Source organism: Tachysurus fulvidraco, chromosome 3, assembly GCF_022655615.1.
Source record: "Tachysurus fulvidraco isolate hzauxx_2018 chromosome 3, HZAU_PFXX_2.0, whole genome shotgun sequence".
Lineage (NCBI taxonomy): Eukaryota > Metazoa > Chordata > Actinopteri > Siluriformes > Bagridae > Tachysurus > Tachysurus fulvidraco.
The window spans coordinates 9,841,626-9,868,702 of record NC_062520.1 but is presented as its reverse complement, the minus strand read 5'-3'; the positions used below and the strand labels follow the sequence as shown (position 1 = coordinate 9,868,702).

The 27,077-nt window shown below is 39.2% G+C and overlaps 1 protein-coding gene across 1 annotated transcript in view; it reads left to right on the top strand.

Annotated features, from left to right (window-relative positions):
* The window catches only part of lancl2 (LanC lantibiotic synthetase component C-like 2 (bacterial)), a 40,281-nt gene that overhangs the window by 10,532 nt on the left and 2,672 nt on the right, over positions 1–27,077 (top strand). The window contains exons 3-9 of the mRNA XM_027149963.2: positions 3,299–3,416; positions 3,561–3,768; positions 6,753–6,897; positions 15,831–15,977; positions 20,428–20,610; positions 22,748–22,924; positions 26,762–26,834. Coding sequence (XP_027005764.2) covers positions 3,299–3,416; positions 3,561–3,768; positions 6,753–6,897; positions 15,831–15,977; positions 20,428–20,610; positions 22,748–22,924; positions 26,762–26,834 — 1,051 coding nt within the window. The remainder of the gene's footprint in view (positions 1–3,298; positions 3,417–3,560; positions 3,769–6,752; positions 6,898–15,830; positions 15,978–20,427; positions 20,611–22,747; positions 22,925–26,761; positions 26,835–27,077) is intronic.

Sequence of the window (27,077 nt, the reverse complement as noted above, 5' to 3'; positions counted from 1 at the left end):
TTTCATTCATTATGTATTAGTGCTGCCAAAATAGATCTGTGTTGTATATATGTGTGTTTGTGTCCGTTTAGTCTACTTCTGCGTATTGAGGAGTCTGATGCCTTGAGGGAAGATACTGTTACACAGTCAGGTTGATGGGGCCCTGAATGCTTCAGTGTTGTTGATTGTCACAGTCAATTTTAAGTGTGTCTACGATGGTTTACAGTATTCACCCTTCTGATAGCTACGCTGTGGATAAGGTGGGAATTCTGAAAAGTGTATAAATGTCAAAAGCAGTAGTGTATTACTTTTTCATGCAGTTCCAAATGGAGTGAGGTTGCAGGCCTTGTGTTTGACACGGGCCATAACTCTTTCTTTGAAAAGCATGCTTAGGTTCCCCCTTCGGAAACTTGGGTCCCACTTTCCACCAGAAAGAACCGAGTGCTGGTTCAGAGTTGGTTCCACTGGCGAGCCTTCTAGGAACCAGTTTGCCTTTCCATGGGCTAGAGAGCCATCAGTGAGCCAAGTCTTACGTCACTGTAACACAGCGGCAAATGCAAACACGTGTTGCTTTACTGTTAAATCTCATGGCTTTGCGAACCTACATTGGCATCCAAACTTGGCAAATCCTGATTTAAAAATGGCACGGACAACGTTCTCTTTTGTCTTGTTGGTCACAGTAAACCCGCCTACAGCCCCAGGCTCGAGCGGTTCTTAAGTCTAGACCAGCATCGGTTTGGTACTACTTAAGAACCACTTTTCCTGGTTCAGAGCCGGTGCTTTGGCTGTCAAGAGAGAACGGAACCAGCACTCAAACTGCCTTGGTGGAAAAGGGGCATTAGGTTCCCACTCGCAAACTTGGTGCAGCTTATGAAGAAGAAGTAGTATTGTTGTACTTTTAATGAATATTTATTATTAAAGGGAAATATTGTGATACACAATATGAACAGCAAAATAATCTGTTATTTTTGTTCTGATTTTCGAAACAATATTCTCAATAATGCAATAGTTTCATATCTATAATGCAACACTTAAGGTCATTCAGTTCTTGAGAAATAACTGACAACAGGGTGTTGATTGATTGTGGTTTGATTTGAAGCGAGCTTACACTTACCCTGAAGTCGGCTGTTTTACAATAGCGACATATCCCAAAGTGTTAAATTTATTAAGTCCCGAATATGTTAAAGATTGTCAATTCATATTTGTTATTCCTTTGTTGTAACTTTTAACATACTGGGATGTTCCATGCTCGTTTTTAACCTTGTAACTTATCAGCAAGTCTGTTCTTACAGTTCCTACTACTTTTGACCATTTGGTACAGCACGCAGCTACAGTGCTGCTTTAAGGGCAGTGTGTTGCAGATCTTTTATTAGCATTCATCTCACAGAGAGCACTGCTGCAAATGAACTGCCAGAAGACTCGGTTCACTTCTGTCTCTGCGTCTGAGACACTAAACCTGCCGACAGGTCCTAATAACTTCTCTCCCGTCATGTGCATGAGACAAGCTGATGAGCAGCTCTGTGCTAGCTCTGAACATCCCTTTGTGATTACGATCAACAGCATCTGAGCCTCTTTTCTCTGCAACTAAATGCTTTCTTTGTATCCGAGCCAGCGGTAAGCACCCTGATCCGTACCAGTCTCGCCAGGAACACCTCTTTCCGTTATTCCGACCGCAAAGAATTTTTTTTTGATGTGAAATTTTTCTGGATGAGAATTGTAAGGAAAAATATTTCTTGACTGTTTGAGAACAAAGAATTGGAGCCAGAACATTGTAGGTCTAAGGCAGGGGTTCTCAATCCGTTTTGATCACCGACTCCATTTTCTGGGCTTAGAATACTTGTACTCTGTGTTGGTTGAATATTTTATGATTTTATTCAATAGTTGAACTTCAGAGGTGCTGCATTCTGAAATATTGCTCATGTTCTGCGAAGAGCGCCAAACTAAATGAAGACTATTGAAATGTTAATAATAATAAGCTAACGGTTGAAATGACTTTTTAATATTCCACAGATCCCACGTATTTTTATATAAACAGCTGTTTGCACAAATCTCCTTTATCCCCAAGGTTGAGGTCCAGTGGTCTTAATACTAAACTGTAATAGCTTCGTTTGCTTTGTTGAAATATTGTGAGGGTTTTATATATGATGCCTTTTAAAGTAATAGTTCTCCCAAATTCTATTTTTTTCCTGGAGTCCCACACAGCTCAGTGCTGGGTCTTCTACTTATCACACTAATGCAGGCTGGAGTTTTTGCCTTCATTGCTTTCCAGAGCACTGCTAAATCCAATAAGATGTCTGACAGCGTTCGTAAGGATAAAATGATTTAATTCTTTTATTTATGTAATACATAAACGGGGAAAGGCGTGCAGCCTCAATAAGAAAAGTTAGCAGCCAGCCATGACTAGTAGAAGAATCCTCACAGCCCTCAGCCGCTCTCTAAAAGTACAACATCTCGACCTTTTAGCAAGTGCTGACACTCAAGATTTCTTTCATAAATGTTAAATAATAATAAATGTTTGCTTAAGGGAATATGATACGGTATGATGGATTTTGCCTAAATAATAGCACATTTATTATTAGGTTTAGGGTACATGGGGAGTCTGCCATATGTTTCCCCAGCGTAAGGTGTTGGTAGAGACATGATCGCATAGCCGAATAAGCACATTAATATAAAACTGATTTGCCTTGCAGCCAGAAATGTCAGAGCTGCTGTTAGAGAAAATTAATTGAACATTTCTGTGGTATAAGTATTGCATTTATTTGTGTCCCACGGCATATACTCCGTATATGTTTTACATTTACAGCTTTTTGCAGACACCCTTATCAAGAGTGAATTTTTATTTATTCAATTAATTTTATCTCATCTTATGCAACTAATTTAGGGTTTGGGGCCTTGCTCAACCTTCTGACCAGTAGTCTAACATCTTAACCACTACGCACGTTCGCCTCACACCTCCAGGGTCGGGGTTCGATTCCCGCCTCCGCCTTGTGTGTGAGAGTTTGCATGTTCTCCCCGTGCCTCGAGGGTTTCCTCCGGGTACTCCAGTTTCCTCCCCCAGTCCAAAGACATGCATGGTAGGTTGATCTCTGGAAAATTGTCCGTAGTGTGGGATTGTGTGAGTGAATGAGTGTGTGTGTGTGCCCTGCGATGCGTTGGCACTCCGTCCAGTGTGTATCCTGCCTCGATGCCCGATGACGACTGAGATAGGCACAGGCTCCCCGTGACCCGAGAAGTTTGGATAAGCGGTAGGAAATGAATGAGTGAGTAAATACAAGACATCAACATTTTGGACTTTTTGTTTCTCACAATTAACAAACAGATCACAGAGGCCTTCCAGAAGAAAGTCCAGAATAAGATCAAAGATCTACTCCAACAGATGGAAGAGGGACTTAAGACTGCAGACCCGCATGACTTCTCCACCTACACCGGCTGGACAGGTGAGGGTTCTCTGCTGGTCTCCATACCTCCTTAAGTCCAGTCAGTCTTGCATGAATAAAATTATTTTCTGACAGGAAGTTATGTGATTCTGCTTTAGTGATCAGGTGGCCTGTTATTTTAAAGCAGTTATTGATGTGTTTCAGGAATCGCCTTGCTGTATCTGCAGCTGCATCGTGTGAGTAGTGATTCCTCTTACCTGCAGCGCTCTCTGGATTATGTCAAGCGTGCGCTGCGCAACCTGAACGGCCGGAAAGTCACTTTTCTGTGTGGTGACGCTGGACCGTTGGCCGTCGCTGCCGTAGTCCACCATAGATTAAAGAACCAGGCTGACTCAAAGGAGTGCCTCAGCAAGTAGGATACTAATTCGTTTTTTTTTTTTTTTTTTTAAATCCTACATTCTTGTCTCTGAATCAATTTTTTTTTCCTTGTAACTCTGTCACTGTCTAAGGGCCTTTTTACACCTGGTCACTTCATGTGTTGTCTCTGATCCGATAGCTATCTGATTTGTTAAAACTGTTCCATTTACATTAGGCCACATAAATGCGTCTTGTCGAATTGGATATCGAGCCGATCTTTCTATTCCCGCCCCAAAATGTAAATATATTTTACCTCATTTCCGGGGTAATTGAAATGGAACACACTTTGCGGTATGCGGTTTTCAGAATGCAATCATAAAGAAGATGAAAACTTGTTACGACGGTTATGCTACAAAAAACAACCTTTACTGTTTGCTGCATTTTTGCTGGGTGAAAGGTCACCTGCGAGTGACGTACTTCCGTTTGGGAGGAGTATAGCGCTGACGTATGTGGCTTGAACAACCACATTCATTTACACCTGTCCAGTTTCATCTGAAATGCGTCCCAGACCACCTCCTGAAGTGGTTTGAACGATCGGATTTATATCCGTCTCGAAAACGTTTCAGAGGGCATTTAGACCTGATCTTTTTACCATCGGATAGCTATCTGATCACAGAAAACACATGAAGTGACCAGGTGTAAAAAAAGCCCCTTAGACAAAGATGCTATTTATTGGGGAATGATTGGTTGAATGGATAGATATGATGCAGAGGCTGGATTGTTGAACGAATGATTGAATGGCCGAATGAATTCATTCAGCAATGAATGTTTGGACAGCCAGATGAATAAATGAGTATGTGAATTAACAGAGGAATGAATGGCTGGATAGATAGATGAATTCTCTGGAGACGTTCGAGTTTTGTTTTTGAAAGGCTTTTGTATTTTACCATTCAACATCCAATCCTGCAGCATCTTTACACATCACAGACAATACTGCAAGCTACAGTGCAGGCAGAACGCTGGATATGTGTTGTTATTGCTTAGCTTTTTAATTCCGAGTGAAGCTGCTTGAAAGCGGTTTTGTTAACATTAGCAATACGTTCAGTTATATTTAGCTCCATTTGCTGCAGTTGCTGCTAAATGCTTTTTTTTTTCCTTCTTCAGTGCAGTATTGCAATATTTAATTTTACTATGTTTATTCAGCAATAATTTACTTAACTCCTACACTGTAGCAGATTATTAAAAAAAGAACTTGATTTTCTCTAATGGCAACAAAACCACACCTTCTCCAAATGTCACCGTCAACAGTTCAACATGGTGGCAAAACGGGCGCATTTACAGATAAACCATTATAGAGAAAAGACAGCTTTTACACATCAGCATAGGGCCAGGTTTGATAATGGCTGTATGGGTTAGGGTACAATCATCGTGCCAGCAGTGTGGGGTGGTAAGGGGTGTGATAATTTGCAGTTTTCTGTAGTCATGCATATTCCTAGATACTCGCGTTATTTAGGACGGCGAGTTTGTCTGAGATGTTCGTACGCCGTTGTTTTTGGCTGACTTTTACATACTCCAGATTGTGACTCGACCCTGTCCCCTTCTTGTGACATGACCAGTTTCTTGTTTCCATACCTGCAGGTTTCTGGTGCCTTAATGGATCTGTGATTTCTAGTTGAGAACCTGATCTTTTGTGATGGAAGTATATAGCACCATGACCTTCATTTGGCATCGTGCACTCTGAACTATTGCTTTGTTCGTATTAGCTGTCTGGGTTGAAGTTGAATGTCTCTGGGTGAACTTCATCTCTGGTTCTGTGTGTATGTGTTGTAGAAGTTGGCAGATTAATGAACAGGACTGCTTGCTGCGTCCACTGCATTCCCCTGGCCATGGGAACCCTGCAGCTCTCAGCATGAGCCTGATTACATATTGTGTAAACTTTAGATCTTGCTCAGTAATCTCCACATACACTGGTGATGCATGAAAGAAAACATGTAAATTGGGAAAATAGCCTGTGGTATCGAACACCACACAGCAGAATCAGTTGACTCTAAAGTCCAATGCTTATGGTTTACTTCCATTATTTTTTTATCCTCATTAAACCCCTGGGGCAGAGTTTTCATGGAGGAGACTAATCCATCAGGATTAACATGCTTCATCATAGGATAAAGCCGATGAGAATTTGAAGAGACAAATGAGCCCAAATAACACCAACAAAATGCCTGCAACAGCATAACAGAGCTGTTGTGCTATTCTTCTTGTAATTTGTCACCTGCCTGTATATGACTGCCATCTCTCAGCGTTGCTGTACCAGCATGATTCCCTTCCCTTCCCCCCCATAGTATGCTGGCAGCTCCTTTACTGAGCTCCTGCTGAGCATCCCATCTGCTTAAGACCAGCTAGATCACTGAAATTCTTTTGTCTCTAATAGTCTCTTTTTGGGGTGAATTTGGTACTGTGACAATTCTATTTACATTTGGTTACTAAGTTTTAAACCACCCTCTTTGTGTTTTTCTTTTATTCTGGGATTCTGCAGGCTGCTTCAGCTGGACGGATGAATAAATGGATTGGGGGATGGTTGGTTGAATGGATAGATATGATGCAGTGGCTGGATTGAATGAATGAATGAATGAATGAATCAATCAGTAAAAAAATGAATAGGTGGCCAGATGGGGGAATGAATGTTTGGATGCATAGATGAACGAATATCTAAATATATAAACGAATCATACCCTATACGAACAGACGGATAAATGAGTGTATGATTTCACAGAGGAATGAATGGCTGGAGGGGTAAATGATGGATGGATGAATTCTCTGGAGACTTTCTAGTTTTAGCTTTGAAAGGCTTTTGTATTTTTGGGATCCAACTTCCAATCCTTCAGCATCTTTACACATCACATAGACATTAGTGCAGGCAGAATGCTAGATATGCATTTTTATTGTTTAGCTTTTCAGTCTGAGTAAAGCTGCTTGAAAGCTGCTTGTTTTGTTAGTTGTTATAATCCTCTTTGTGTTTTCTTTGATTCTGGGATTCTGCAGGTTGCTTCAGCTCCAGCGATCAGTCATCAGTCCAGATGAGGTCCCAGATGAGCTGCTGTACGGCCGTGCTGGATACTTGTATGCTTTACTCTACGTCAACAAAGAGATCGGCCCGGAAACAGTGGACGAAAACATCATCGCTAAGGTAAGCTATGTGTTTATAAATTTTTTTATTTTTTTTTAACTTGATTATGTCCAGATTTTGAAAAATTGTAAAAACTACTTTGTCTAGCAGAAGCATGACAAAAATATATAATATTTATTATTTTCAAAAATGTAATCATATATATTTCCCACTAGTATTATTCCTTGTTTATTTGAATGAAATGTAATTATAATAAAAACAGCACTGCAAAAAACACCCTGCTTTGTTGAACATGTTAACATGAAGTATTGCTAAGAACATGATGTGTGAAATGGCCAAAGGACACCGAGCACGCACTGCGTCCAATCTGGCAACCCTGAATTTATTGCATTATATCCAGACAAAAAGAAAAAGAGCCCTGCCGGTGCAGATCACTGTAAACCGTTGTGACAGAGTAATTGGCAAAAAATAATCGCTTCTTCAAAGCCGTTGTCATTAGTGTCATGGTCGTTTAGATACAATCAAAGCTTTCTGGCATGATAAGAGCATGATAACGAATGAGAATGAAACTAGTGTAGCTACATTTTTTTCCCCCCTAATTTTGGTGGTCAAAATGCAATTGAACATGAGCTTCTATTGTGTTCTCCCTCTTTTCGAACCAAAAAATGGAATAGGTGGTCAGGCAGATTTAAGAAAAATACATAAATATTTTGTTTCTCAACAAAAGGTGATGTCATTAGAATAAGAAATAATTAAGCAAGTAATTTAAACAAGTTTTTAATTATTAGATTGAAATGAATAGAGCGATTGTGATCAATTGACCTAGTGTTAACGTAAAGTACACGTAAAGTAAAATCTCATGAGGATGTTTGCATTGCTGGCATAACTATCATATAGCACTGGATGGCACAGTGGTGGCTCAAGTGGTTAAGCAGTTAAGGCTCGTGTTGTTGATTAGATAGTTGGGGGTTCAAGCTTCAGCACTGACATGCTGCCACTGTTGGGCCCTTAAGTAAGGCCCTTAACCTTCCAGGGGTACAAAATCATGATGGACATTGTTTACTTCTTGCTTAATGGATATATTCATGGAAACATAAAAATTTTATATTAAAATTATAATCAGGGTTTCCCGCAGCACTTTGCAGTTCGGGCGTCCCGCCTTGGCTGGGAAACCCTACCGCCTTAACTAGGTCGTCCAAAAAAAGCTCCGCTACGCGCACCACACGGCCAAAACGAGAGGAAGACGTGGTCCGTCACTGTCTGGAGGATAACTAGCCAGCTGATAAAACGCGTGTACATGAGAACTATAAGTGGACTTATGTTTTGGGTTTATTTAAGCCGGTTATTGTATTAGTTTATAGTTCTTGCAAATTTAAAGTAAGTTAGCTGGTGATTTTGTTGTTTGAGTTCTTCACCTGCTAGCTAGGTTGCATGTGCCTGTTTTTAATAATTGTTAAATGTAGCACAGAGTCTGTGGTCTAGCTCACAAAGAAGCCCCGCCAAACCGCCATAACTAAGAAATTTTCTGCGGGAAACACTGATAATAGTGGTAAAAATAGCAATAATGTTAATAATAATAATAATAATAATAATAATAATAATAAATAACAAATTATTAGTGATGCATATATACCAAATGTAGCAATAATAATAACATTCATCTAAAACCTTTAAGTTTAGTCTGTGATAGACAGTCTTCCAGGCAAAACCTTATTAAAAATGTCTAGCGATTTTGGCTCGCGAAGCAAGGTAAATATTTATAAGTAACTATAACGTGTTATAGTGACTTCTAAATATTTTAACCGAAGTTGAAATTAACGGTACTGGAATTAAGGTTACGCTTATTTGGTCTGTTCATCCGGCGAACAGGCCGTGTACCTTTTATTAATTCTATGAAGGCGGTATCTTCCCGGCCAAGAAAGATTCACTTTCCTTCTACTGTATACCGTAATTTTAATTAAATTAACTTAATAGAGCATGTAGTTCAGACCAGATATTGCAGGTACCTTAATTTGTGAGCGATACTCAGAGACGATCACTTATTTGGCACAAAAATATGGCATTTAATGAATGAGACAAACACAACATAAACTAACTACACAAACAAATAAAAGAAATAGGGAAAACGAAGATTAAAATAAAATAAAACAAAAGAAATTAAAATTGGGGAAAGGGAGGAAGAGACTGGAAAGAAGAAATTAGAGAAAGGAAGGAAAGGAATGGCAAGCTTAGACTTCAAAATTAATCACACCCTAACTGGGAAATCATCACAGAAACTTAAATTCACCTTAAGATTCAATGAAAGATTCCTACTTAAAATTACGCATCTAAATTGATTGGTAAAGGAAACGGTTACTTGTATTGGCTTACTGCACAAGAGTCCGGATGCAACAGAGAAATCTCTGAAAAGTCAGTTAGGGTGGGGTCAGACGTTCTTCCAAGTTCTCCTGAAGATCAGAGCAGTTGTCGTTCTTGGAAGTGAAGCTTGCTGGAACTTCTTTGAAGGAAGATGGAGTCGTCTCCAAGCTGTTCCGAAAGTCTGACCACGGATTAGTGGTGTTTGTGACAATTTAAAGGTCGTGAACTCATCTTTGGGGAGATGACCAATACTTCGGTCAGGATTTTGGAGGGAAAAACTCCCTTTGTTTCAGGTGTCTGTGGGCGTGGTTTAGCTATCAAACTTTTAGATGACTTTAAAGTTTGATCCAGGGTGTATTAAGATGGTATGGCGCCTTTCGTGCTCAAATAAAATACACCAGTGTTTGAAAAAACGAGTAACCGATAATTTTGTGGTCATTTGGATACTAAACATGAAGGGTAATGGTGGTATAATGGCAGCGGTACATTACATACACAGATCAGTAATCGAAGGGTGACTGATGTCAATACGATATTGTGTTCTTATAAAGGCAAAGAAACAAAAATGAAACACAGAACAAAATGCACTTTCCTTAGGGGAGTAAAAAGAAAACGATAGCTTCGTATACATTCTGACATCAGACCTTGAAGGGGCATACGGCATTAGAACAGGTATACATTGACATGCCATGATCAGTAATTAGAGTATAACTGATTTTAAAATACAATATTGTTTTCTGACACATGAATAAAATACACCCTTGTCAGGAAATTAAGGAGCAAATAATTTTAAGTCAGGCAAGCCTTAAAAGAAGGACACATTACAAAAAGGGTTATAAGAATGAGAACCTTAGAGTACCTTATTTTTGGGTTTTATTAGTAAAAGGAATGTCTCATTGTATTGTGGTGTGTGTGTGTGTGTGTGTTCTGATTGAGGGCCCCAGAGAAGCCGCATGGGGTTATCTGGTCTTTGTGTAGGCTCCAGACATTCTGGAGCCAGTTGTGGGTATAGCCCTCGATAAAATCGTAAAACTGAGTGGTCATCGGTTAATTGAGGAGTAGATGTTGAAATTTAGGGTGCCTGGGACATGAAATCTAAAATGACCGGTACCAGACGCTACATGTCTATTCAAGTATTTTCTGCACAAAAACTTTGTCTAAGTTCATTTAAAACTGGATATTCTATTAAAATGTGTCTTATACTCATTATATTTTAACACAGATCACAAACAGATATTTCTTCCCCTTTCAATAAATATTTACATGTTAGTCTTGAGTGACCAATTAGAAATCTAGTATACAAGGTCTGATCACGCACGATCTCTGAAAGCCAATGTTGACATTTAAAATCACCAAAACAAACATGCCCCTCACCCAAATGGGTGTCACCCCTGTTTTGATAGCTCCGCCCCACACATACATACGTAACGCAGGCAACCATTACGCGGAACCTGCTGGGGCAGCTGGCCAAGGGGATATTCTTATTAATAAATGAACTCAATGAGTAATACTATGGTAATACAGGTCAAATGTGTTTTTGTAGTACTGTGTGTTGTACCGTGAAAGGTTTAGCTCCGTTTCACGTGGAAGACGACGTTCAACACCTAGAACCCGAGGCAGAGGTAACGGCAGGTATCCGCAACGTCAATCTTTCAATCGCTTTCGGCTAACGTCACACATGCGCACCCGAACACACTCTCCGCCGCATATTGACAAGACACGCCCCTTTCTGCTCATTGGCTACACATTTGTTTTGTTAGGCGGCTGAACTCAGTTTTCTGAAGCATTTTTGGAACATCGTGCACCGTGCCTTTAATACACAGGAAACTGCTTAGAGAAGGGATAAATGTCTACAGCATAGCATAGTGGACCATACAGAGACCTGCCAAACGAAAATGATTACTTTTGCGTCTAATAGAGCTGTATGCACTCTGGTGCAGAGTAAATCTCAAAGGAAGTTGAGGTGTGAAATTATCTTTGATGTAAAAACGTTATCTGCCGAAACAGAAAAAGTATGATTAATGCACAAGGCTTTATCATGTCACTCAGCATAGCATGCGATTTAAATTATGAAGGTGTACTGGATTTCTGGAATTTTCTAATAGATTTTTTCAGATGGTGGTCAACCCTGGTTAAGTGAAACTGCAGTAACTGGAACAGCAAATATGAAGAATTATGTCTTTCGAAAAACCCGAACGAAAGCACATAAATAAATGTTTCACACAAGCACTAAGATTCTGCCACATGTGCACCGACTGCTGTAAAATGTGCCTAACCTGCAAATTGCAAGGTGCCTGATTTATGGATCGAGGTACCTGATTTGTTTTCACTGTACTTTAAGATGCTTAAATGGACTTGTCCTAGACGTTATTGGAAACACATTCTGTCTTTGGTCTGAAGATTTTGCAGAGCTGGCGCACAATCTTGCCTGCACGAGAGAGAAATGTCTCGAGGCACACCTCTTACTCTGCACACTGACAATGCTGCGCTGTAGATCAACCACACTGTGATTCAGGGCTGATTCAATAGACTCAAGTGTCATTTAAAATATTCACAGCTGGAAGGATGCTGCATGTTGTGCTGTCTTTAGGGAAACAAGAAAGAATTGATTATACTATGCCTTAGTGTTTGATTATTGATGGAATTTGTGTATTCCCACTAAATGAATAATTATTCTGCAAAGCAAGGCGGGGAAGGGAAGGGCAAGGCAAGACAAGGGCAAAGACAAGGGCAAGGCTTGATATCTATCTATCTATCTATCTATCTATCTATCTATCTATCTATCTATCTATCTATAGTATCTATCTATCTATAGTATCTATCTATCTTTCTTTCTTTCTGGGATGTTCTTGTATCAAGAATACTCTGAAAGATCCTAATGAGAGAATGTTTTAAGCAAAACTAGTAAGCCAATCCTTTCAGAAATTTAAAAGAAATTAATCCTTTCAGAAATTAAATCTCTGGTTAGTTCCAGAGATTTTTCTTCCTGGATTGCAGTGTAGCATGTCTGCAAAAATGACTTCTAAGGGTTATTGCTGATACAAATTTCTGCTGCTTCTGTGCTTTTTAGGCATGTAGAGGTTTTCCTGAAACTTGCACATAGCACTAAAAGAAATGACTAAGCACACGTGCCATCTGCCGTGTAGAGGTTCGTTTGCAGAGCAAAATCTGAGAACACTTGAATCTGACCCTGCACTTTACACCACATGGCTGCATTATATTGAAAATAAAGCATTTCAAAAAAGCAAAAGTAAAAATATTCCCTCGCTCGTAAAAGCCACTTTGCTGTGAATACGCTGAAAAAGCAATCCCGGTGAGAAGCAGCATTCACAGCACAGTGGTCTCTAAATTTTGAAACCACTCCAGCTCTGATTAAATAACTGCCAGTTAACCGCACTTTTACCTTCACATATATATATATCCATATCCTCACACAGCAGGGTGGCAAACTGTATTGTTCTGTGCCACAGAAATCTCTAACACAATTCCCCAAATGTCTGTGCTTTTATATGGTACAGTTCCTAATACACTGAGCCAACAGCTGAGATTCTAACCCACAGCATCGGTGTAAATGTTTTAATTGCCTGAATTTAATGCAATTGAATAAATGAAATTGGGGCAAGTCTTTATCACCACCACATATATATTAAAGCACAGTGGAATTCTTTTCTTTGCATATCCCAACTGAGGAGATTGGAGTCAGAGCGCAGATGCGGATATGATACAGCGCCCATGAAACAGGAAAGGTTACGGGATTCCGTATCAACCCCCGATCTTACAATCAACAACCCAGAGCCTTAAGCCACCACTTCCTTAGCACTATGGATACAATTGCCAAAGAGTTTTATAGTAGGCCAACTGCCAACTGAACTGCAGGCTGAACATTTCATGAAGTAGCCAAAACTCCAAAATTATATTATACTGGAATTATATTCCAGACCACCATGGCATGGCTTAGGTCAGTGTTGCTTAACCTGACCATCTCTAATTTCTCTACTTCAGGCCTGAAGTACTTTACTTCAAGTCTAAAAACCAGATGATTCTCATGGTCATTACCCTCCTCTCCGCCAGGTTCTGCCTCATGGCTATTTCAGTGGAAACGAGTTCTCATAAAAGCTACAGTTTAATGCTATACACTGTTATACCCTGTGGTTGGTTCGGTATGTGTTGTGTCCACAATGTATTACAGTGTATTAAGCATGGAATACGACACTTGTAGGAAATACTTCAGGGCGGTCATATGGCTTAATGTGCACTGTTTTTTTTCTTTCTTCTTCTTTTTTCTTTTCATAGTTATATCAACTAATTTTATGTTAGGAAGTGTCACCACTGACGACCGTACCCATGAATGTTGAAGTTCTCTGAAATGAATCCAGGACAAATGAACAACGGCACACGTGGTGTTATGTTATGTGAAGGAAAGACCAGAACTCTTTTCAAAGCAGCTGTTGCATGATCGAGTTCCACTACCCACTGAATTGTTTTATTTTAATAAATCAGCACAGTTTAGAGTGCATTAATCTGCTTATATGTCTATACATCACTATAACTGGTATTAAAACAATTATAAGGTTTAATTTATTAACTCATTCTGCCTGTTTTTTCTTTGTCTTTAGTCTGTTTCTTTGTCTGTCTTTCTCTCTCTTGATCTCATGTTAGAGAGATATCTCTCTCTCTCTCTCTCTCTCTCTTTCTCTCTTTTTTTTCTCCCCCTTCTCTCTGTCTCTTTGTTTCTCAGTACAATTGTGTGCTTCTATGTTTGTGGTAGTGATAAGGCAGGAATAATTTAGGCACCTCAAATTGCTGGGTGTGACGTGAGTGTGATACGATGGCTGTCAGAACAGCTGAGCCCCTGGCTGTCTTTAGATGATGTCTAAAGGCCTTCTAAACCATGACATTAGTGTGGCAAGACAACTTGGCACGTTACATTTTTAAAGGTTTTAAGTGCTTGTTCATCTCCTGGTCAAGTTTTAGACTGATGGTATTTGTAGTCCTTGACCTTGTGATCCAGTATCCATGTATTCATTGAAAGTGTGTTAAGGTCATTAAGACGTAGCCTGAGACGTGGTGCAGACGTTGGAGCAATTCAATGAATTGTTGTTCTCGGTTATCTGACACCAGATGCTAAGATGCCCAAATAACCTTTAAGTGTGTACTCGGGATATCTTTTACCTGATTTGTCACACCATGCCCTTTAGTGATATTACATGTAGTTGGAATGTCACCATTAATATTAATGAAGTGGTTGAACTTTAAAGAGCACGAGCAAGAAAATCTCTTCAGTTGGCTGCTTCTTTCCATCAGTAAGAACTGTAAGGATTCTTGGATAACTTGTGTGTTTTAATCCAATGTGTGTATGACAACCTGCATAAAAATGTCCTAGGATGTCGTGGGAATGCAGGGAAGTTTGCAGCTTGTTTCATGTCCAAAGTTGTGTATGTATTTTTGCTTAGTATTAGTCGTGTAGATGTTTTTGCAAATATTTTAGTGTCTTTTGTAAACACACTGTGTTCAAACATTAAGTATTTCAATTCTTTTGAACAAGTGACCTGGGTTGCAACCGCACTTGCCTGTCCCAACAAAAGGGGCGGGGCTTGTAGCAGATAAATCGAACACATATGGCTACCAGTTATAGTGGTAGACTTTGTTGTAAGCGGTAGTATCGGATTGGTTCCTTACTGAAAATCAGTTTAGTTGTATAATAACTGTTCAGCCTACTTATAAATCAGTTTTCTGTCTTTATTTTACTCCTTTGTCCTTTTACTTTTTTTTTCCTTTATGTTCTGGTGCTGCACTGCTTCATAGATGAAAAAAAGTGTTTTTGTTTTTAATTGCATGGCTCTGTAGTCTTCTGGAAAACGAGCCTGTTGTGGGAGAATGTCATGTTCGTTTTCATCTTCCGTGCATAAACTACGAGCTGACTGGAAGGAAAGCTCTGTGTGTGAACCTGCAGCCTGAGCTTAATGCTGACTCACTGAAAAACTTCCCCTAGGGCTCTGGTTTTAGATTTGTTCCTGGGGTAAAATGTGTAGTTGTGTGATAGTGCATACAGTATTTATGATTCTCCCTTGTTTTCAAGGATTATTGTTTGTGGTACTAACAAGGTGTTTTCTAATTGATAATGAATGTGGATAATTTTTTTTTTACATTTAAGATTCTGCTGAAGAAGAGGGATATATACAGTGTATATATAGGTGTCTTAAGAGAAACTATAGGGGGCACGGTGGCTTAGTAGTTAGCACGGACGCCTCATACCTCCAGGGTTGGGGGTTCGATTCCTGCCTCCACCTTGTGTGTGTGTGTGTGTGTGTGTGTGTGGAGTTTGCATGTTCTCCCTGTGCCTCGGGGGTTTCCTCCCCCGGTCCAAAGACATGCATGGTAGTTTGACTGGCATCTCTGGAAAATTGTCCGTAGTGTGTGAGTGAATGAGAATGTGTGTGTGCCCTGCGATGGGTTGGCACTCCGTCTAGGGTGTATCCTGCCTTGATGCCCGATGACGCCTGAAATAGGCACAGGCTCCCTGTGACCCGAGAAGTTCGGATAAGTGGTAAAAAATGAATGAATGAATGAAGAGATACTATTTATAAAGTTCTTGGGAGAACTTATAGCTGTAATATGATTTATTTTGTGAATAGGTTGTGACAGCCATCGTGGAGTCAGGGAAGAACCTGTCCAGAGAAGAGAAGAAGACCGAACGATGTCCGCTGCTCTACGAATGGCATAAGAAGCAGTACGTCGGAGCGGCTCATGGACTGGCAGGCATCTACTGCATGCTGATGCAGGTGAGGGAAGGATGGTGACACTCAAACATCTGTCTTTTTATCCAGCTTTTAATTAGCAGCTTATTAAGAAAGACAAATGCCTACACTCACATAGACACAGAAAAACCCTTAAAGGTATCACTACACTTAATGGATTATATCCGTATGCTAAACTCTCGCTTATGATATTAATTTAATAATTGGTTGGAATATTAAAATAATTCTAAGAGGGGGAAAAAAAGGCATGAATACACGTTAATGTGCAGCAGAAGTAACAGGTTAGATTTCTGAGTATGCGTAATGCGGATTTTATTTTATTATTTTCCACAATGCACTATTAACACCTTTCTGTCATATCCAGCTTGAACATTTTCTGCAAGTGGTGCTACACTAGCTTTCTCATTTCGGCCCTCTGATCTTTACGCCATCGAGATAATCAATCTTATTCACCTAACCTAGTTTTAGGTTATCGATGTAATTTCACTGTATTTTGAGTATAAAATGCAGATACAGTAAATAAACAAAGTCTGTGCAACATAACCAGCCTTTGTTCATGTAAATACACATTTATGATTATGTATGCCTGAGTGATTATTTATTTATAGCACCAGAGTCTACCCTGTAGGCCAGTGAATTGAAATGGCAGTAAAATAAAGACAGAAAACTGAAAGGATAAATACGTAGACCAAACAGTAATCATAAAACTAAACAGATTTTCAGAAAAGAACAAATTTGTTTCTCATAAAATAAATGAATGAATGAATGAATAAATAAATAAATACAATTCATTAGCAGTTGGAGTGCATTATAGGGGAAAACAGATTTAATAGCTCTATACATCTATATAGCCCTTTATATTTATTTATCTCTTTATAAATTTTAAAAATATTGGATCATGTGGTGCGATTTGGGACATGAGGGTTGTTCCACCAGCCAACTCTGATACATGGTGAATGGGACATTTAGCAATTTCTATGTAATTGTCCGTCTCTTTATTGTTCTTTCTTTGTCTCTGCCTTGAAAACAGTGTACCAGCACTAGAGCCCTGAACACATGCATTACTGACCTCAGGAGAATACTTCAGCTCAATAATGTTAATGCTTTTAATGCAGAATTTCTGCTAAAGGCCTGTGTTGAATCCTGTATATCAGTTATATGTAGAATATCGCTAAATATTAATGTCCCAAGACCCAATACTATGTGCAGTTAATAAAAACTTACTTCTTTTTTGTGCATATACAGCTATTACACTTCTGTTTCCTTCAGGAAAGACACCTGCTCTATAAATAATTAATCACGACATAAATCATTATAAAGACTTATTTGGTACATGGACGAGAGCTGTTTAAATGATGCAGCATTTTCAGGCCTGCCTCCATGTTGTTCAGACTTTATTCATGTTGGGGATAAACATTGATTTAAACATAAAAAAGGGTCACAGAGGATCTGGATCCATCTCTCTAAGATAAGCCTATGGACTGGACTCTTGAAATGGCAGTAAAATAAAGACAGAAAACTGAAATGATAAATTAGTAGACCAAACTGTAATTATATATAATTATATTTAAATATATATATATACAAATTAGATTTCCTGAAAAGAACAAATTATTTTTTTTTAAAAATATACATTCATTAGCAGTTGGTGTGCATGAAAGAGGAACACGGATTTTATTAGCTCTATATATCTATATAGATCTTTATTTATCTCTTTATAAATGCAAATAGTCATATTTTTAAAAAAGAAATAAAAAAATATTGCCTCCATGTTGTTCAGACTTTATTCAAGTTGAGGATAAACATTGATGTAAACATGAATACCATGCATATTTTAGTATTTTGGGCTGACCGGCATTCCCATCATTCGCTAATTTAATATGATCTTTACTTGGCTCACCTGTCTAATAATTTAGAAAATGGTGGTAAAAAAGGGTTCACAGAGGATCTGGACCCATCTCTTTTGACACTTAAGATATCTAGAATATATTCATATTACCAAGTACTGATTATAACTGAACATATTTGTATATATTCTAACAGTGTTGAGCCTTATTTTATTAGCACAAGCTATATGACCAGAAGTACAGTTTGTGGATGACGTGACCTTGACAGCCATAAGCGGTTCTTCCCCAAACTGTTGTTGGATGTACTGTACATAATTGACTAGAATGTCTTTTTATGCTGTTGTCCCTTCACTGGAACTAAAAAGCCCAACCCTGTTCCAGAAGGACAATGCTCCCGTGCCTTTAACATTAAATTTAGATTTAACCCCTTTGGCAGACGTCCTTATTCTGAGCGTCTTATGTTTTTATCTCATTTTATACAACTGAGCAGTTAAGGGTTAAGGGCCTTGCTCAGGGGCCCGGCAGTTTGGTGGATCTGGGATTTGAACTTAGAACCCTCTGAGCAGTAGTCCCACCCCCAATATATGTAACGTATTTTCCAGACAATAACTAATAAAAAAAAATAGATTTGATCTGCATGATTATGCATAAAGCTCTTACTAGTAGTATAACTTGCACATATTCGTGAACCCTGCAGCAACACACACAGACCCAGAATGTGATCTGACTCTTAGGAGCTTTGAAAGTGTACTCTGATTAAGTGCGTGCACGTGTGTGTCTCTGTGTGGGTGTCCGGGTATTAGACAGCCGGTTGGTTTGTATGGTGTACTTAGTGTCTGTGTTTTTATTCTCACATGAGAAGGTTAAAACGTTATGAGTTGTTTAAGTAATGCGTCAACTCTGTTACGGTGCTGTATTTGCCTCCTGTAGCGATCCACGTTAAAGAGGCACAAACCCCAGCTTTCCCGATCACACAATTTCAGGCGGATTATACATTTTCTCCTTAATCACTTGCTTCCAGTTATTGATCTGCTCTCCTAATTGCACCATTTCAGCTCAGTCAGCGTTCGGAATGCTGATGAACCGTCGACTCAATAATTGCCAGCCTACTTGTAGAGTTCACAAGCCGAACACTTGTTATTCACGAATAACATCTCAGAAACACCCAGCAAATGGTCTTCGGGTGGTGTCTAAGCAAAGAAATGAATTATTTATAAGAGGCAGAAATTGTTATGCTTGGGCATCATCCCATAAATGTGAATTAAAGTAGAGGAAGGTTGAAATAAACACACACACACACACACACACCTCATACACAGCCTGTGAGCTGATTGGGTGGAGCTCATGCATGGTTGCTAAGGCGATAGGGCTGTGCGTAGTAGTGACGCAGATGGACACGTGCCACTGCTCATAATAAAGCATTGTTCTTTCTTTATAATGGTACAGTGTGTGTCTGTGTGTGTTTATTACATGAGATTTGCTTGAATTCAGCCTCTTTGCTTGTATAGCTCAAAGCTATGACAATTGGCAAAAAGACATGATATACTGTCAGGGCAAAACGGTCAGCCTTTAGGTCACTGTATGTGTTTGTGTAGGTTACTGCAGAGCGGCTGTATTAGAACAGTTCAGTGGTGCTGCTCATGATCGTTCCTGGTTGGTGTCAGTAACGTTGGAACCGGTGAGAGTCGTCACCTTCAGCTCTGTCAGCATTGATACCTGCAGCAGCTGTGCCAACACCGGGAACTCGTTTTTAATGGCGTCTGTTCAGAGAGTGCGCTGGCAGTGCAGTGAGACGGCACGCAGCTGCTTGTGAAAGCTAGTCTGACTGCTCATCTCACACCTTCGTCTCCTCGCACAGCAGTATGCCATTTCCATCAGTGAAAGCCTTTGACAGTGTATCACACCCAAGCCTGTTACTCCTTCTACATTCGTCCAACCCCTGAAGAACAAAACCAGTAACAGCCACAAGAGTGAAAGCAAAAGATGGGGTTTTGGTTCAAACTGAGCTTTTTTCTGTTACCAAATGCTTGTGCACATGTTCTAGATTCCACACTGTATTAAGGACTGTGGGGGAAGTGGTGGCTCAGTGGTCAATGCTTTGGGCAAGTAAACAGACGTTTAGAAGTTCAAATCCCTGAACCATTAATTTTCATCTGCTCAGGTGTGTCAGATCTTATTTTTGTTGTTGTTTGTCTATTGAACCACGTTCTAGCAGATCTGTGGTTTAACTCTAACTTAAACAGGCATATGCACGTTTGTGGGTATCTTGCCTATTTATCTGGGAATAGGCAAGATAAATGAAGAAATTAGCATTCGGTATTAAACAATAATACACATATTCTAATTCAGCCCTGATGATGAACTCTACATGTCTCTACATGACGCTCTTCACCCAACATCAGAATTTAACATCAGCATGCTGGTAATGGTTGAGAAGTTAGTTCTGTTTCTGTCTTCTGCCGATACGAACTACCCCTTTTTATTGTAAGGACCTTTTTTTTTTTCATTGCAGATGATGTTACAAGTTTTTCTCTTCCAGTATAATGCTTCCTACATTATCACTCCAAAGCATTTCTCATCGGAAGTAGGCTCATTTGTCTTTTTTCTCTCTCTTTGTCTGTCTATAGCCCATGGCTAAGGTTAATCCTGAGATTCTGACCGAGTTGCTGCGGCCAAGTATAGATTATGTGCGGCATAAGAAGTTCCGCTCGGGCAATTACCCATCATCCCTCAGCAATGAGACAGACAGACTGGTGCACTGGTGTCATGGAGCGCCGGGCGTGGTTCACATGCTCCTCATGGCACACAAGGTGAGGTACAAGCAGCATACACACACACACACTGGAGAGATATACCCATGCAAGAGGCAGCTTTTAGAGGTGCTTGAAAATTCTTTCAAATGAAGTCAAATGAATTTTGAAAAGTGAAAACATTTATTTTCAGGCTTGTCTAGAATCCTAAATTCATCCATAGGTTATGTAAGAGATCAGCGTTGATGTTTCTGGCTGTCATGGTGAACATCAGTGATAAGTTGATTTGAATGATTTGATGTATGCAGAAAGGATGTTTATGAAGATGAATCACCAACATTCAATTCCCACAGCTCGGATATTAAACCTGTAGGTTTAATACCAAGGTCAGGAAGTCCAAACACCTCTCATAGAATTTCAATGCTGCTTGTCTTTCTCTAAAAATCCCATAGTGCCATCTAGTGGTTAAGCATTTACACTTGCGAGACACCGTACTTTATATACACCGTATATTAGCTATATTTCATTTACAGCATTTGGCAGACACCTTTTTCTAGAGAGACTGGAACATTTATTTAATTTATACAGCTGAGCAATTGAGGGTTAAGGGTCTTGCTCAGGGGCCCAACAATGGCAGCTTGGTGGTCCAGGGATTCAAACTCACAACCTTCCGATCAGTACACAACACTGTTACCACTGATGATCTACAGCTTGTTATGGGTTAACATGAAGACCATCCAACATTCTGCACCAATGCCTTTGTGATATGGGCTTTTAATAACGCTCATTTGTAACAGCGATATTGAGCTGAATGTTGTTCAAGTAAACAATCTGGAATGCAGAAGAATTTTAACTTATAATGGACTTTTGTTAAATCACAGTTAATATGCACCTGCTCCAGAAAAACACGCACAAAAAAAAAAACACTCTCACTTGTCATGAAGAGATGGGCCATTTGCTCTTACACACATTATCGCGCTCTCACACACATTTTCTCTCTTTCTCGCACACACACGTGCACACAGAAAATTGCTAATGCCTGAGGGCAGTTATGGGAAATCGAGCATGCGCTATATTCAGGAACTCCATTTGCTCAGTAGCACGTTTAACTCTGCAGTTCTCATAAATGATGCTGTACCATTCAGCTGTAACTTGAAAGCCCGTGTCTGATGTGCATGAGGTGTATGAAACTAGGTTTCCACTCATCACAGTCTCAAATGTCTTAAAATGTATGCGCATTAAAATTTATTTATTTAATTCTAATTCTAATCCCAGTTTCTGGAGGTTGTATTAAACGTGTTATCGCTGTACCTGGTTGTATATACACCCTGTGGCTAAACGTTAGCGGCCATCCGCTCATCACACTCGTATGTGGTTCTTTCTCAAACTCTTACTACAAAATTGGAAGCATACAGTCTGTGTCTGCTGTACAAAACGCTCTTGCTGTCATGTTCCAGCATGGCAATAACCCCTGTGTACAAAGTGAGCTCCATGAAAACATGGTTTGTGAAGTTTGGAGCAGAACCCGAGAGCCCTGACTCCGACTGCACCCCAGACCTCCTCACCATCCCAACATCAGTGTCTGATCTCCCTAATGATCACTAATCCCCACTGATACACTCCAACATCTATTGGAAAGCCTTTTCTGAAGAGTTGAGCCTATTAAAGCAGCAACATGCGACTAAATCTGGAATGTGATTTTCAGCAAGCACATACGAGTGTGATGACCAGATGTGTTCAAATATTGTGTTCAAACTGCTGTAATTCTAAAAAATATGATGCTCCTATTGAAAAATCTTTTAGCACACTTACAATTTGTCATTCCAGGAAGTTTACAGTCCCAAGAGGATTTTTTTTATTTCGTTCTTTTTGCTTATTTATCAATAATCTAAACCTGCATCTGGATTAATTCTGTTTTAAGGTTAACAACACCGTTTCAATGTTAACTGTAAATGAGCAGAAAGGTTCAGGGCATCGGTCATATCGACTCTCCAGCTCTATATCCTGATGTTAAATAGGGTGAATATGGTGAATATGAAAGAGAGCAAGAGTGTAAAGTTGTTAGCTAGGTACCACATAACTTATGCTACCTCTCAGAAAGGATGGTGTTATTTATGAGTGAATAAACAAGCGCGACATTTAAGTCGTTCATTTCATCAGGAGTAGTTGAAAAATAATCAGGTGTGTGTGTCCTCAGGTGTTTAAGGACGAGAAGTATCTGAAGGATGCGGCGGAGTGTGGCGATGTGATTTGGCAGAGAGGTTTACTGCGCAAAGGCTACGGCATCTGTCACGGCACCGCCGGCAACGGCTACGCGTTCCTCTCCCTGTACAAGCTCACGCAGGAGCAGAAGTACCTATACCGTGCCTGCAAGGTACACAGCACCACACAGTGGGAGATTGTCAGCAAATCCTGTTTGGTTTGACTTAAGTTTGTGTAGAGATTAATGTTATCTTCTGGATTTATTTATCTTTACTCCTCCCACTGCTAAGATCCGAAGGGACACGGCGCAGCTCTGAGAAAGCAGAGACGTTTACCTGATGTATGATCAGTCATTCTCTCTCCAGCTCCAAATTCAGATCACACCTTCCCACTGCAGCACCTTTTTTTTTTTTTTCTTCTTCTCTTTTTCTCTCACTTAGACTTGCAGATCCTTTGAGTACCAGCAGTGAAAAGCTGCCATTTTTGTAGCATCGTTTTCCTGTCGATAATAATCCTATTTAAATAATCCTATGTAAATGTGCCAAGCTAGGGATCTAATCTATGATCAGATTTGCAAATTGATCTCAGTGGTTGTAACATGGGTATTATAACCAGAGCATCATTGAATCTTAAATTCCAGGAATTACAAGTGTATTTGCAGCTTTTGTGCAGCTGTAATGGGAATTATTTTTTGAAACTTGGTGAAAGTCTTATTCCATAAAAGAAGTAGAAAAACACACAATAAAAAGCACCTAAAATTCAGAGCCATTGAGCATTAAAACTTTCAGTATGCACAGACAGTCAAGTTTATTAGGAACACTTGTCCTTCACGTTCATGCTGTTTTCTAATCAGCCAATCATGTGGCAGCAGCACATCATGATCATAAAGAGAGAGAGAGAGCCAAAGAATAGCCATTAAACAGCAAAACACATGTAAATTAAGTCAGGATGGAATATTCAGTGTTCTCTATTGGTAAACAAAAGACGTCAGACGTGGTGATTGGCGCGTTGACTGGCGGTTTGGCGGAAGAAGTAACTGTCACAGAGTGTAAGACACAGAATTTCTACTGTAGGTCAAAACAAAGGATATCACGATCATAAGATAAGGTCATAAGCAAATAGTATCACAGTCAGCGCAGAATTGCCAAGACATGTACTGAAACCCCGTGACTTCAACTGATCAGAGATCATCTGTCCCCAACATCCATGATCAACCGATCTTCTGCATATTTATACTCGATAGTCTCTAGAATTTAAACAGAATAGTGCAAAAAAAGCCATAAATACGTGAGTGGCAGCTCTGTGATTCTTGTTGATAAGAAAAAAACACTCTTTACAACCGTGGTAAACAGAAAAGCATCTCGGTGTGCACAAAACACCAAATCTTGAGGAGGATGAGCTACAACAGAAAGAGACCATATCAGGTTTCACTCATATCAGCCAAGAACAATAATCTGAGATGATTATAGACACGGGCTCTCCTAAACTGGACATGTGTACTGCATACTTTAAAAAAATAAATAAATAGAGAGAGAGAAAGGAATTACATTATCCCTTAGAAAGGAAATTGGCATAAAACATTAGGTCAGTACCCCCTTTATCACCTGTTTGCCATATGACTTTACATATACATAATTATAGAGAATTACCCTGTCATTGAAAATGTAGTGAGTAGAAAGTTATCCGTTTTGAAGCAAATAAGTTAGTCATCACTTTTATAGCCGATTTTTTTTTTTTAAGCTAGTTTGTTTGTTTACGGGGGCAATGCACACTAATAACATGGCTGTAAATGTGCCAGAATTAGCCAAAAAGGCTATTTTTCATCTGCAGGCCTATGACCGAATGTTAAAAAGTCACCCTAAAAACAAAAGACAGAGCATCTTACACACACACCGTATACCTACTTAGAAAAAAGTAGGAAAAAAATCTAGTAAATAGAAGAAAATTCTTATATAGTACATGATTGATTGCACATAAGTAAAATACAGTAATAGGAAAATGAACTAAACCAAATAAAACATTGAGCTACATATAAAGGAAAGAGAAAAATGGTCACAATAGAAAGCAAATAGCCAAGAGCAATTAGTACGAGATCTAAAATCAAGCATATTTAAGTAGGAGACAAAATATTTGGAAATTAACTCTATAGATTTACACACATATCAACATTTTTTTTTTTTTTTTTGCATATTTGGTGACTCATCTTCAATAGCCCTATTTATTTATTTATTTATTTATTTATTTATTTATTTATTTATTTATCCTTATAATATTATACATTTTCAAATTTAAATTAAATTATTTAAATCAAATAAATAATATTTAAATATCTAAAACTGTTTAGTGCTTTTAGTGAAGTACACTATATTTTTGTGTGATTATGTATGGGGTTTTCGCCACATGCTTGGACAGTAAGAGCCCCCGTCCACACTGACACCGTCTGTCTGTCTGTCTCACTCTGTAGCACTACTGAGGGACAGAGTAGAGGCAGAGCAGAGAATACAGAGTGTCCTCTTCTAGAGCAAAGCCACATTCCTGCTAGAAAGCTGATAATTACTGCAGTCTGCCCAAAGTGCCAAGTAATGAAAGCATAATGGACTCTGCTGTTCCCACATCACCACAGCAGCCTTTTACAGCTGGAACCATTTTCCAGCACAAATGAATCACCAGCTTTCATCTGAGCCTGGGCTTACTTACTGACTCCAGGTTGAAGCAGAGCGCTCTAATAAGACGCAGCTCAGATGGTTTTGAAAAGGTAAAACATTTTTGTCCGACAAAATTGTCCAAACAGTTGGATCGCACGAAGTATTCGAGTGTTTATATCTTCATAAAAATCTTGCCTGAATGAAAATAGACATGGGTTATATCTTTTAACTAACTACCTAAAAAAATGTAGGTAAAATAGGTAAACGCGTCTAAAATTTTAGCCCACTCTCCATGCCAAAGCTCCAGTGTGCTGCCCAACACAACATGACATATTTTTATACAGCTCGCAAATATCAGCAAGTCGTCATTCATCGTTTTGAGTTTGCTGTGCTTTGAGCTGTGCTGTTTTATCCTCACTTCGAATTTGAAATACAACCGATGGTGTTTTTCAGTATATACGATTTGTTTAACTGAAACTTTTATTTTGCTTGGTATTATCAGAGTTTCTGTGATTTAAAAAAAATACAATTGACCTGCCTTCTGACTGCCCGTGAGCCGGATTGTACCTTCATGTTGTGTTCATGCAGGTGGCAGGAGTCAGAAATGTATACAACCAGTGAGGTTTAAATCTACACACCAAATTAAAACTCTGGTTCTTTCTATTAAGTCTATTAAGTGTGGCTCAAGTGGTCAAGGCTCTGGGTTGTTCATCAGCAGATCAGGGTTCAAGCCCCAGCACGGGATAGCTGCCACTGTTGGGCCTGTGAGCAAGGCCCTTATCTTTCACTGCTTCAGGGATTTTGTATCATATCTGACCATGTGCTCTAACCCCAACCTCCAAAGTTAGGATATGTGAAGAAAGAATGTCATGTTTAATTAGTGGCTATAAGAAAGGCTTGTATGTGCCAATTTCATTCATTCAAGAGCAGGTTTCATTTCTTTTTCATTTCATTTTTCTTACTTATAAACAAGATGTGTACACACAGGAGGATAACAGTAGGAGAATGTAATTGTACATAAATCTAGATATGTATAGCCCAGGATTTTCTATGGATATCTCTTGGACTCTATTCGTGCCAGATGCAGTCCTGTTTCCTAATACCCTTTTTTAAGAACCTCTATCTTCTTACCATCTGGCTAAAACCTTCATCCAAAAACAAATCAGTAGTCCTAGTCAACAATTATCAACATACATTATGAATTTTTTTTTTATTATATATATATAATCAAATATTTATTTTTATTCTATATTTTTGGTTGCTTGGATTGTTCCTGATTTTACTTTGATTAGATTTTAGTGGCTTATTTTTGGAAGGCTTGTGTATACAGGTGTACAAACCTTGTGTGTGTGTATGTGCTTTAGTTTGCAGAATGGTGCCTAGACTACGGAACACACGGCTGCCGTATTCCAGATCGACCATATTCCCTCTTCGAAGGTACGTGTGTGTGTGTACGCGTGTGTCACAAGCACATCACAATTGTGCTCCAAGAACCTGACCTTAAATGTCTATCCTCTAACACGTGAGTCTGTGAAATGATTACCTGCAATTACTGAGGCTCACTCAACCCAGACAGCCTTCTGCAATTTTAATGCTGTTTTATATACTTAAGTATTTATATACTTTAAATAATTAAGAATGTTTTTATATACTTAAAAAAGACCAGTTACCAAAACATTG